We start from the raw sequence: 13,460 nt of genomic DNA, 5'->3' as shown, positions 1-13,460 counted from the left end.
GCATCCAACACCCAGTTCCTGCCCAACTCTTTAGAGAAAATTCCTCTCAACTTTCCCCTTTCCTTCAGTGAATCTATAATTCTACCTCTTGACTCAATGAACATATTTGGTATTACAGTAACGTTCATACTAACTTGGAAACCCCACATTACAGAAATAGCTAAACCTGCCTCTAAGAAGCTGGGAGTCCTGCTCAAATGATGACTTTTCTTTTCTTCCAAACAGTTATTCCATTTATACAATTTATTCCATTTCTAAAATGGGAAACAGAAGAAGGAGTCACGCGGGGAGTGATCATCCTCCTCGAAGGCTCAGAGTGGGGTGCCTAAATGTGTGTGGATGTAACCAAGATGTGAAAAAAGGAGAGATAGGTAGTATGTTTGAGGAAAGGAACCTGGATGTTTTGGCTCTGAGTGAAACGAAGCTCAAGGGTAAAGGGGAAGAGTGGTTTGGAAATGTCTGGGGAGTGAAGTCAGGGGTTAGTGAGAGGACAAGAGCAAGGGAAGGAGTAGCAATACTCCTGAAGCAGGAGTTGTGGGAGTATGTGATAGAATGTAAGAAAGTAAATTCTCGATTAATATGGGTAAAATTGAAAGTTGATGGAGAGAGGTGGGTGATTATTGGTGCATATGCACCTGGGCATGAGAAGAAAGATCATGAGAGGCAAGTGTTTTGGGAGCAGCTAAATGAGTGTGTTAGCGGTTTTGATGCACGAGACCGGGTTATAGTGATGGGTGATTTGAATGCAAAGGTGAGTAATGTGGCAGTTGAGGGAATAATTGGTATGCATGGGGTGTTCAGTGTTGTAAATGGAAATGGTGAAGAGCTTGTAGATTTATGTGCTGAAAAAGGACTGATGATTGGGAATACCTGGTTTAAAAAGCGAGATATACATAAGTATACTTATGTAAGTAGGAGAGATGGCCAGAGAGCGTTATTGGATTACGTGTTAATTGACAGGCGTGCGAAAGAGAGACTTTTGGATGTTAATGTGCTGAGAGGTGCAACGGGAGGGATGTCCGATCATTATCTTGTGGAGGCTAAGGTGAGGATTAGTATGGGTTTTCAGAAAAGAGGAGTGAATGTTGGGGTGAAGAAGGTGGTGAGAGTGAGTGAGCTTGGGAAGGAGACCTGTGTGGGGAAGTACCAGGAGAGACTGTGTACAGAATGGAAAAAGGTGAGAACAATGGAAGTAAGGGGAGTGGGGGAGGAATGGGATGTATTTAGGGAATCAGTGATGGATTGCGCAAAAGATGCTTGTGGCATGAGAAGAGTGGGAGGGGGGCTGTTTAGAAAGGGTAGTGAGTGGTGGGATGAAGAAGTAAGAGTATTAGTGAAAGAGAAGAGAGAGGCATTTGGACGATTTTTGCAGGGAAAAAATGCAATTGAGTGGGAGAAGTATAAAAGAAAGAGACAGGAGGTCAAGAGAAAGGTGCAAGAGGTGAAAAAAAGGGCAAATGAGAGTTGGGGTGAGAGACTATCAGTAAATTTTAGGGAGAATAAAAAGATGTTCTGGAAGGAGGTAAATAGGGTGCGTAAGACAAGGGAGCAAATGGGAACTTCAGTGAAGGGCGTAAATGGGGAGGTGATAACAAGTAGCGATGATGTGAGAAGGAGATGGAATGAGTATTTTGAAGGTTTGTTGAATGTGTCTGATGACAGAGTGGCAGATATAGGGTGTTTTGGTCGAGGTGGTGTGCAAAGTGAGAGGGTTAGGGAAAATGATTTGGTAAACAGAGAAGAGGTAGTAAAAGCTTTGCGGAAGATGAAAGCCGGCAAGGCAGCAGGTTTGGATGGTATTGCAGTGGAATTTATTAAAAAAGGGGGTGACTGTATTGTTGACTGGTTGGTAAGGTTATTTAATGTATGTATGACTCATGGTGAGGTGCCTGAGGATTGGCGGAATGCGTGCATAGTGCCATTGTACAAAGGCAAAGGGGATAAGAGTGAGTGCTCAAATTACAGAGGTATAAGTTTGTTGAGTATTCCTGGTAAATTATATGGGAGGGTATTGATTGAGAGGGTGAAGGCATATACAGAGCATCAGATTGGGGAAGAGCAGTGCGGTTTCAGAAGTGGTAGAGGATGTGTGGATCAGGTGTTTGCTTTGAAGAATGTATGTGAGAAATACTTGGAAAAGCAAATGGATTTGTATGTAGCATTTATGGATCTGGAGAAGGCATATGATAGAGTTGATAGAGATGCTCTGTGGAAGGTATTAAGAATATATGGTGTTGGAGGCAAGTTGTTAGAAGCAGTGAAAAGTTTTTATCGAGAATGTAAGGCATGTGTACGTGTAGGAAGAGAGGAAAGTGATTGGTTCTCAGTGAATGTAGGTTTGCGGCAGGGGTGTGTGATGTCTCCATGGTTGTTTAATTTGTTTATGGATGGGGTTGTAAGGGAGGTAAATGCAAGAGTCCTGGAAAGAGGGGCAAGTATGAAGTCTGTTGGGGATGAGAGAGCTTGGGAAGTGAGTCAGTTGTTGTTCGCTGATGATACAGCGCTGGTGGCTGATTCATGTGTGAAACTGCAGAAGCTGGTGACTGAGTTTGGTAAAGTGTGTGGAAGAAGAAAGTTGAGAGTAAATGTGAATAAGAGCAAGGTTATTAGGTACAGTAGGGGTGAGGGTCAAGTCAATTGGGAGGTGAGTTTGAATGGAGAAAAACTGGAGGAAGTGAAGTGTTTTAGATATCTGGGAGTGGATCTGTCAGCGGATGGAACCATGGAAGCGGAAGTGGATCATAGGGTGGGGGAGGGGGCGAAAATTTTGGGAGCCTTGAAAAATGTGTGGAAGTCGAGAACATTATCTCGGAAAGCAAAAATGGGTATGTTTGAGGGAATAGTGGTTCCAACAATGTTGTATGGTTGCGAGGCGTGGGCTATGGATAGAGATGTGCGCAGGAGGATGGATGTGCTGGAAATGAGATGTTTGAGGACAATGTGTGGTGTGAGGTGGTTTGATCGAGTAAGTAACGTAAGGGTAAGAGAGATGTGTGGAAATAAAAAGAGCGTGGTTGAGAGAGCAGAAGAGGGTGTTTTAAGGATTAATCTATCTTTGCATGGAGTACTGTTCACACATCCAGGATGGTTTTAGCTCATCATCCTTACTTCACATGGCTGAGCTGAAAGTAGTCCAACTTATCAACTCTCCCAAGCAAAATTCAAAACTTGAACCACTTGCCCAATACCACATTGTAGGTTCACTTTCCCTCTTCTACTGGCATTACTTTGGTTTTTAGTCCTGACAGGTGGCTGCCTGTGTTACCCTCTACCAGCTAGATGATGCAATACTCTGCATACTGATGCAACATATCATTACAGTGTGGCTGCTGGCAACTCAAGGTTGGGCTGTTTTTATAACTGTTTCTTTCCTTAAATCTCAAAACTTTGGAACTCTCAATCCTCTCATGTCTTTCCCAGTAACCATGATCTGGCTTTTTTAAAAGACAGGTTTTCACTATATCCAAATTCATATATACTCTTCCTTGTTTCTTCTTTTTCCCTTTCATTAACTTCCTTATATTTCAAATTACAGCCTGGACTCTATGTGGACTTTAGCCTGTGACACAGGAGCCTTAAAACAAAATATATTTCTTTTCTTCCTACAAACCACATACCCCTCTGAGCAAAACTGGTGAGATTTTATATCTTCAGTAAGCTTTGTGTTAATAATTTAAACAATATGATGCACAATTTCCTTTACATGATCCCCTCCATAAAGCATCTCTACCAACCCTCTCATAGGTTTTCTAAAGATCCATAAATACCACACACCAATCCATCTGTTCCTCTATGCATTTTTCATACACATTCTTTAAAGAAAACATTTGATACAAACATCCTTTGCCATTTCTGAAACTACACTGCTCCTCCCCAGTCTGATCCTCTGTAAATGCCTTCATCCTCTCAGTCACTACCCTCCCATAAAACTTACCAGGTACACCCAACAAACGTATACCTCTGTAGTATGATCACACTCCTTTATCTCTCGTCTTTAAACAATGGCACTATGCATGCATTCTGCCAATCCTCAAGCACCTCACCTTGATCCATACATACACTGAAAATACTAACAAATTAATCAACCCTCAGAAGGGGGTGACTCCAGATGCCTTGCCACATTTTATCTTTCTTTATGGTTTTCACCACCACTTCTCCCCTCACCAAACCACTCTCCATGACGATCTCACTTCACATCCCATTCCAACTCAAAGCACCCTACATCTGTACCATATCATCTCCTCACTTCACCATTAACTGTATCTATTTCTCCCCTTGCCATATTCAGCAATGATAACATTTGTTTTCTTGTCTTTTGCACATCATTAACCTCCTTCCAAAACATCTTATTCCCCTTAAAGTTTACTGACACACACACCCTAACTCTCAATTGCCCTCCTTTTCAAATCCTGCATCTCCCTTTTGACCTGCAGATTTCCCTTTTACATCCCCAAATCATTTGCACTCCTTTCCTGTAAGAACTGCCCAAATGCCTCTTTTCTCTCTTTCACTAGTAACTTTGCTTCTTTATCCCACCACTCACTACTCTCTAATCTGCCCACTTCCCACCTTTTGCATGCCACATGCATCTCTCACACATGCCAGCACTGTTTTTCTAAATACCTCCCTTTCCTCACCCACTCCCCTTGCTTCATCTACTCTCACCTTTTGCTATTCTACATTGTCTCTCCTAGTATTTCTTCACAAAAGTCTCTTTTCCAAGCTCACTTACACTCACAACACTCTTCTCATCATTACTGTTTCCTCTTTACCTAAAACCTCTACAAATCTTCATGACAATGATCATACATGTCGCCAGCTTCCTCTCTCTGCATATTTACATCCAAACGTCTTTCCTTTACATGCCTATCAATTAATATTTCATCTAATAATGCCCACTGACCATCTTCCCTACTCACATATGAATATTTGTGTATATCCCTCTATTCAAACCAGGTATCCAATCACCAGTCCTTTTTGAGCACATAACTTCACAATCTGTTCACCACTTCCATTCATAGCACTGAATACCTGATCCTTCTCAACTGTATCCTCAACTACCACATTACTACTACCCAGTCTCTTGCATGAAGACTCCTGACACACTCGCTTAGCTGCTTCCAAAACACTTGCCTCTCATGATCTTATCCTCATGGCCAGATGCACGAGCATTACTAATTACCTATCTCTTGTCATTCGCTTTCATTTTTACCCACATTATTCTAGAATTTACTTCCTTACAATCTTTCACTCACTCCCACACCTCCTGCTTCACGAGTAGTGCTATTTCTTCCTTAGCTCTTGTCCTCTCATCAACCCCTAACTTCATTCCTTAGACATTTCCAAACTATCTTTCACCTTTACCCTTGAGCTTTGTTTCTTTGAGTCAGAACATCCAAGTTTCTTTCCTCTAATGTTCTACCAATCTCACATCTCTTCTCATCTTTGTTACAGCTACACAAATTTAGATACCCCTGTCTATGCCTTTGGGAAGGATGAGCACTCCCCATTTGGATCTTTCCTCTGTTCCATCTTTTAGAAACTGAAATACAAGAAGAGGAGGGTTTCCAGACACCTGTTCCTGCCCCCTTTAGTCACACGTGACACATGGAATATGGAGGTAGAATTCTTTCTCTCTTGCCCCATTTTATTCAACCCAGGGACAATTTCTATGAAAAAGCCCTGATATTATCCAAGACCTTTCTAAAGGCTCCTGCAGCCTACGGTTATGCTATTTCCTGTAGCAGGGATATTTGCCCACCTTGGAAGAGAGGAGTGAGGGGTGACCTGATCACAACCTTTAAGTTTTTAACAGACTGATGTTCTTTGATATATGTAGGGATATGTTACCCAGGGAACATAACATGAAATTAAGGATGAAACTTGTTAAAAAGATGTAAAGAAATGCCTATATAGTACAAGAGTGGTGGATAAATGGAATAGAATCACTGAGGATATAGGTTAATGCAGAGTGCAAAAAAAAATTAAGATGTACAATAGTAATGAATGTTCAAGAGATTGCAACATGAGAATACATTACCCTATGCATACAGTACAAATAGGTAATTAATAAAATCACACAATGTGTTTTTGGGTACATGCTTTTCTGAGTCTGTGGAATGATCTTAAGCTGCTCTGTGTCTTAGGCATAAATTCATCCACGGCAAACTAAGTCATGAAGCACAGTTATCAAAACTGTACCTAACCAAAACTATGTATATCTTTTCTTCTAACATTTACCAAATAGTAAATTGCTCTTGACATCATTTCCCTATGAAGCAGGTACCAATGTTGCAACTGGTCCAGGATACTTAACAATTTTTCATAAATTTCCCATACAAAACTTTCATTTCATTACAGCACTTGTGTTAAGTATACAACCATACCTGTGGACCAGGTGGTTTCCCTGATCTTGGCTTTCCTCTTGCTTGCTGTTCCTGCAATTGCTTCTGCTGAAGATTCTGAAGGAATGCCTTTCGCTCATTGGATGTCATCATTTGTAGCTGATGAGGTGTCATACCATGAGGAAGACGAACAACTGCACCTGGTATGGCAACCTATACAAAAATGGACTTACATCAATTCCAATAAAGTTATTGATAAAAACTGCTGAGTACAGATATTCCTTTAGGGGATATCATTCAACAGAGTATTGAAAGGAACAAAATTTCTTTAAAACCAGTGAGAAGAAAAATGCAAGTCAACTTACCGTATGAACAACTGGACCGCTGTTAGTCATATTAGGTGTTGGTATACCACCTGGTGTGACTTGTGATACTGCTCCTGGAGCACGGACAGAAGGTCCTGTCACAGTAAGAGGCATAGTAGGAACCCGTGGTCCTCCAGCAACTGCACCAGGAGGAGTTGTGCGTGAGGTGACTGGAGGGGTTACCCTAGCATTTGTTGGAGGTGTAGCACGAGATGTAATTGGTGGGGTTGCCCGAGAAGAAATGGGAGGTGTTGCACGAGAGTTTGCGGGAGGAGTTGCTCGTGATGGTGTAGGAGGAGTAGCCCGAGAAGAAATGGGGGGGGTTGCTCTTGAAGTTATAGGTGGAGTTGAACGAGATGTGTTTGGAGGTGTTGCACGAGAAGTGGCAGGTGGAGTTGCCCGAGAAGAATTGGGAGGGGTTGTTCTTGTTGCATTAGGTGGTGTTGCTCGAGACATATTTGGTGGATTAGCACGAGCAGATTCTGGAGGTACAACACGTGATGGGGTGGATGGTGCTGGTCGAGAGTTATTTGCTGTAAAAAACAAAATATGGTTAATATCTAATTTGGAACAAAACTTCAGCTAACTTTCTATGTACAATCAATCCATTCCTAAAATTCATTTCTTATCCCACACATGCATGTATCCAACACAATACTATTTCATTCTCAAAATAAACCAAGAGCTCTACACGCATCTTTTACAAAAGAGGAGCAATTTCACTTGCTATTCATTTAAGTACAAGTAATATAGAGCACTTTCCATATTTCAAAGATGTGGAAGAAGAAAAATCAAAATACAGTATGTATACCAACACAAATATTCACACATACATACTCTACATACTGGTTTGTCTGAAAGCAGTTACTGAATATCTCTACAACATAAAACGAGCCTCTTATACCAGAAAATAGCAATATTCCCCATTGGAGAAATAATTCTATTAACCCTTTAAACTACAATGAACATAATATGATGGTTTACAATCATCTACAATACACAGCAAGAGACGGTTTCTTTGCCACCATTTAGCAATCACACTCTATGTCACACATCCTAATTTACTCCTAACACCCCAAAGCCTTTGTCAAGTCCACAGTGGCATTTCATCTCTGTCAGCATAGACTGTCCTATGTCAGTCTTCCTGTACCATCTTTTTGCAGTACAGGTGGTGCACAAGGAATCTTATGCATACAAGAGTATTAATGAAGCATAAGTTTCATTTCAATAACTCATTTGTTCTACTGCTTGGATATCCTTACTCTATCTACCTGCGTCATGACCCTTCTATCTTCTATGGTGCTCCAGCAGCATTCAGGAAGCCAGTCAAGTCCATCAAATGGGAACACGGGTCCTGATGCGTAGTGAAGTTGTGTGTGTCTATGCGGGGAGAGTGTGGGTTACGTGAGCATTAAATGTTCAGTGTCTTCATTGCAGTACATGCACTGTGGGCATGAAGGATCTTGAGATATGATAAAATGGTGTTTGTAATGTTTTAATAATGGATGGTACCCAGAGCACAGATGAGTAAGTGTAACTCACACATGTCTGGAGAGTATTGTTTCATATGGGTGTTTGGTTAGGCAACACTTGAGATAAAATTGGAAGGGTGATTGTTTAGTATTTGCCAAGGAATTTCAGTGTGTACTTTGTCAATTGTGTATTTGTTGAGAGTGGGCTCACAGTTGGCCCTAGCCTTTTGGAAGCCCTGAACTGAATCTCTTCTGGAGGCCCCTTCACCCTTCAAACTCCCCTTTAAATCATGAGCTCAAGGGGGGTCAGGATGCATGCCCCAAGAATAATTTGAAAATCCAGTGTCTGGGACAGCATTTCCTACAATCTGGGGGCTGCCATATTATGAGTCTGAACTAGGCAGCCCCCCTTAGCTGTTGGGGACCTATGCTCTGAGCATATAGGAAGGACCAGCCCTCTGACATGGGTGGAATATAGGATGCTAAAATGTGAAGCAGGGGTTAGCTTTTTCATTCTAACTAGGGGTTGAATGCTTGTTCAAAAGTGGTTTACATGGGGAAGATCAAAGTTATTGTAAAGAACTGAGTGCCAAGCATTTTGAGGTGGAATTGAATCTGATATCTGTTTCACCGTGTATGTGTTACATGCTTCTAATTGCTAGGGAATCTGAGATTGTTCTGTGAGCTCTGTTTGTGTGGTTTGCAGCTTTATCATATCTATTTTTGGCAGGGTGGATGACCGGGAAGGTGAGGTGCAGTTCAGGGTGGTGAACATAAACTGTTTGCAGAGGCTACTAATACTAAGGGATTGTTTTTTCTTCTCTCCAAATCTGGTGCCTATAGGTGTTGACAAGGCATTTGTGTTGATGTTTCTGGAGTGGGAAAGTGAATGCCGTGTGTGTGTGTGTGTGTGTGTGTGTGTGTGTGTGTGTGTGTGTGTGTGTGTGTGTGTGTGTGTCAAATGTGATGCCTAGAACAGCTAGCATTATACTGAATGAGAGCAGCTAGCTACTCAAGGTGATGAGAATGTGCAAGTTAGATTCATGTCTGCCTAAGGCCAAAAGGGTCAGTGAACACTTCTTTGGATATGCAGAACTTCTATTCTAGATGAGCCACTGTTTCAGCCATGAATTTTTGTTGTGCTGTTTACTTGTTGTTACTTCAGTGATGTCTGTGTGCTATGATGTGGTCATAAGGTCATATGCATGTGAGATAAGTTTCATACTCTGGTCCAAAAGAGGTAATGGGATGTCATGTTGGAAGAAATTGATGAGGGTTGAAAAAAAGAACTCTTTGGAGAACTTCACTGGAGATCTTAAGGGTTTTAAAGGTGAAGTCTTTGTCAGTGACTTTGGCTTGGAAGCCAACTATGAAGATAGCCAGCCACTTCTTGTTATTGTTGTGCCATGCAAGGTCAAGCAACTTTTGTTTCAATATGTGTCAGAAAACACTGTCAAATGCTTTGTGACATCCACTACTAATACTGCGTAAGAAGGGGGTTGTGGTTGGTTGAAACCATCTGGATTATGGTGTGTGAGGTCTATGTTGTGGTTGTGGAGTGAATGGGACTAAAAGCCACATTGTGTAGGCAAAAGTGAGGTATTTTGCTGTTGATTCTGTTGTGCTTTTCAAAGAAATTGGATACTGAAGACAGGAAACTGGATGCTGAAGACGGAAGTTATGTAAAGCTGTATGAGGAAGAGTTGGGTGATCTGGAGGGTTGCTGGTCTGGTACAGTGTTGGCAAGTTTACAAATGCTAGGAATTTTGTTTTGTACCCTGGTGATTGAAGATATATCCAAGTACCTTGACTGCAACTCTGGCAAGGTGTTTTCCGTGAAAGTTCTATGCTTTCAGGATCTGCTGCAGAAGACTTCTTTCTTGATAGATTCTGTGCAGGTTTTTCATGACTTTCCTGTTTAGGGGTGTGGTTAGTTTCCAGCTAATTTCTTATGTCTAAAAATCATGTTTGTGTGCTCTCTGGTAGATGAGATGTCATTGATTGGGTCCATAGTGCTTCATGTTTGGGGGCTGGGCTGGTATGGGAGGTGTGGATCTTCTTTCACAGGTGACACAGATGGCTGCTGTGATTTTTGGAGTTCATTGTGTGGAGAAAGAAGTTCCAGCTTGCAGTTTGTCTTTCAGTGATAAGGCTAGTGATAGTGTTGCTTGGAAATTGGATTTGTTCTATGATTTATATTGATGGCATATGGTTTTGTCTAAGCTAATTTCTTTGCAGGTAGAAGTCTGGGTTATGTTTGTCTCTATGTCCTTGTGGTATGTGCCTTTTGGTGGACTGGTTGTTGATATCAATGTGGAATGGGATGCAATGATATAGGGATGGAAAATCACCCACAGTGTGGCTTTGTAGCTTGGATTCCATGAACTGTGTAAATGGTGGACATTGTTTTGCTGTAGTTTAAGTTATTTTCTTTTTTGGAGGTTGTGTGGGAAAGGCAGGTTAGATGCAGAATTAACAGAATGGGAATGTGGTCTGGAGAGAGTTCATACAATGTGCTCCATGTGGTCCTTGACCACTAGTGCTGATGTGCAAAAACTATCTGGTTATGGCTACTAGAGATGGTGGCTGGTATGGCTGGTTACATTATTTGAGGATGCTGAAGGAATGCAGTTGATGTGACTATTTCACCTAAGGGTTCTAGGGTGTGACTGCAAAGCCATGCAGGATTGTGGGCACTGAAAATCTCCACAAATATAGGTGTTGGAAATGTTGATCAGGTTCTGCAGTTTGAGAACATCTGGGAGGACAGGTGGAAGGGGAAGGTGTAAAGATATTAATTTAGTAGTAGCTAGGGCTGTGTAATTTTTTTAAATGGACTGTATTTCAAATGTGTTTTCACTAGTTGTGATCCTAATTACAACATACGTCATATAATGTTGGTACATAATTAAATGCAAGATATAACGAGACAAAATTCTTGCTGTTTTAGAAACTGCACACCAAAGTTCATTAATTCACCCACACCTTTCTTCTCCCTTACTATAAATGGCTTTCTCCTCTCACTCCTTTCCCCCATAATATGAAGGGGGGGGGGGGGGGGTCCCCCCCCCAAACTATGGCCACTGGGCCACATCTGGCCTGCCAAACAATTTCTTTCTGCTCTAAGGGCTTGGCATTATCATATGTAAGTGTGGGCCTTTAATGTAATTTCAAATGAGCCTTAGATAAATATAATTTAAAGTGGGCCCTAAGCAAATGTAATATAAAGTGATGTGCATTTACACAGTAAAAGAAAAAAGGATACTAAAAACCAACCCTTACTTTACTTTTGCTTCAATCTCGAAAACAAAATGATTATTTTTTTGTCAAACATTGTTCCTGTCTCCTGCGTTAGCAAAGTTGTGCAAGGAAACAGATGAAAGAATGGCCCAACCCATCCACACACACATGTATATATATAAATGCCTCCACACACACATATACATACTTATACATTTCAACATATACATACATATACATACACAGATATATACATATATACATATGTACATATTTATACATGCTGCCTTCATCCATTCCCGCCGTCACCCTGCCACGCATGAAATGGCACCCCCTCCCCCGCGTGCGCGCAAGGTAGCGCTAGGAAAAGACAACAAAGGCCACATTTGTTCACAATCAGTCTCTAGCTGTCATGTGTAATGTACCAAAACCACAGCTCCCTTTCCACATCCAGGCCCCACAAAACTTTCCATTGTTTACCCCAGATGCTTTACATGCCCTGGTTCAATCCATTGACAGCACATTGACCCTGGTATACCACATCAAAACTAATACTGATAGCAAAATAGCCTCTAGTCTGTATCAAGTACTATGCATTACTCTAATCAAGGGAGTACCAGTCCCATCCATGTTATGTATGTGTTCAAACTCAGCACTCACCACCACACCCGATTCTGCCACTATGTCACACGTCAGTTACTCATGAAAAGGGCATGCAAGTGGTTGTGTGTTGCTATTTGTACAAAGCATACCAGTTCTCATGTTATTACTGCACTGATATTGATTTCAAGACACCTTTTTGGCACATTCTACAATGAAGATGAGGAAGGTTGGTTGTGAATGCAGAGAGCTTAATACTGATGGACAAAAAAATATTTTGAGTTTTAAAGCCAGACCAGTATGACTGATAAGTTCATAATCTATTGCAGGTATGACAGAATACAATATTCACTGTCACTAAACATAAAAACATGCAGAAAATACAATAAAATTAAAGAGAAACTATGAAAAGACAAAGTAGCTTTTTTGATGAAGAAGTATAGTGGAAAAAAGAATTATTCACCAAAATTAATGCTATTGCTGAAGGTAGCACAAAAGTATGTTATGTTATCAGCGAACTAAATGCTAAACAACACAAGCTATATGCAGATGGGGAGTTTGTAAAAGAGTGTCTTGTAACCACAGCAGAAATTTTTCCTTAAAAGACAGTTATTTTCTAATGGTCTCTAATGAAAAACAGTTGCCTGAAGGACTGATGACATAGCAGATAACATATAGAGGCAAAAAATGGACACTATGAATAAATCTGAGTCTTATTCTATATGTATATACGAATCTATGAGCAATGGTGATACAGCTCAGCTTGCCATTTTTGTAGGTAGCACAACCTCAAATTATGAAGTAACTCAAGAACTGCTGCATTTAGCTAGCATGAAAGGTACCACTAAAGGTGAAGATGTGTTCAAAGAAGTGATGGATACATTTTAAAACACAGTTTAAAGAAACTCACTGGTATAACACCAGATGGAGCTCCAGCCATGGCTGGGTTGAATAAAGGTGCTGCTGCGAGACTTGTAGCTGAATGAGAGAAAGAAGAATGGTACTCTAAAAATGTTGTTCTCCACTACATTACTAACCAAGAAAACTTGTGCTCCAAACGAATCAAAGTGAATCATGTAATACACTTTTTATTTCTACTATCTGTATTAGAGTACATGTTCTTCATCACAGGCAGTTCATAAAAAATTTTAAATGATTTTGGTTCAGAGTACCACAATGTCATATATCACTAAGCAGAGGAATTCCTCGAGTAATAAGATTTTATGACATTTTTAATGAGGTAAGAGTGTTCATGGATATGTAAGGGAAGCTAGTACATGAATTATCCAGCAACAACTGGCTTTTAGACCTGGCCTTTTTAGGAGATTTGACTGCTCATCTCAATGAAATGATCACTACGCTACAAGGAAATAATCAGCTTGCTAACAATATTGTTTATCTCATCAAATCAAAACACAAATTGTTATGGAAAAATCAGT

General features: G+C 40.8%; 1 protein-coding gene across 1 annotated transcript in view; it reads right to left on the bottom strand.

Annotated features, from left to right (window-relative positions):
- The window catches only part of LOC139749045 (uncharacterized), a 410,591-nt gene that overhangs the window by 276,312 nt on the left and 120,819 nt on the right, over nucleotides 1–13,460 (bottom strand). The window contains exons 4-6 of the mRNA XM_071662507.1: nucleotides 9,987–10,095; nucleotides 6,710–7,242; nucleotides 6,387–6,557 (exon numbers count right to left, since the gene is read on the bottom strand). Coding sequence (XP_071518608.1) covers nucleotides 6,387–6,557; nucleotides 6,710–7,242; nucleotides 9,987–10,095 — 813 coding nt within the window. The remainder of the gene's footprint in view (nucleotides 1–6,386; nucleotides 6,558–6,709; nucleotides 7,243–9,986; nucleotides 10,096–13,460) is intronic.

Source organism: Panulirus ornatus, chromosome 1 (assembly GCF_036320965.1).
Source record: "Panulirus ornatus isolate Po-2019 chromosome 1, ASM3632096v1, whole genome shotgun sequence".
Lineage (NCBI taxonomy): Eukaryota > Metazoa > Arthropoda > Malacostraca > Decapoda > Palinuridae > Panulirus > Panulirus ornatus.
Note: the sequence above shows the minus strand (reverse complement) of the source record. Positions and strands in the feature narration are given on the sequence as shown.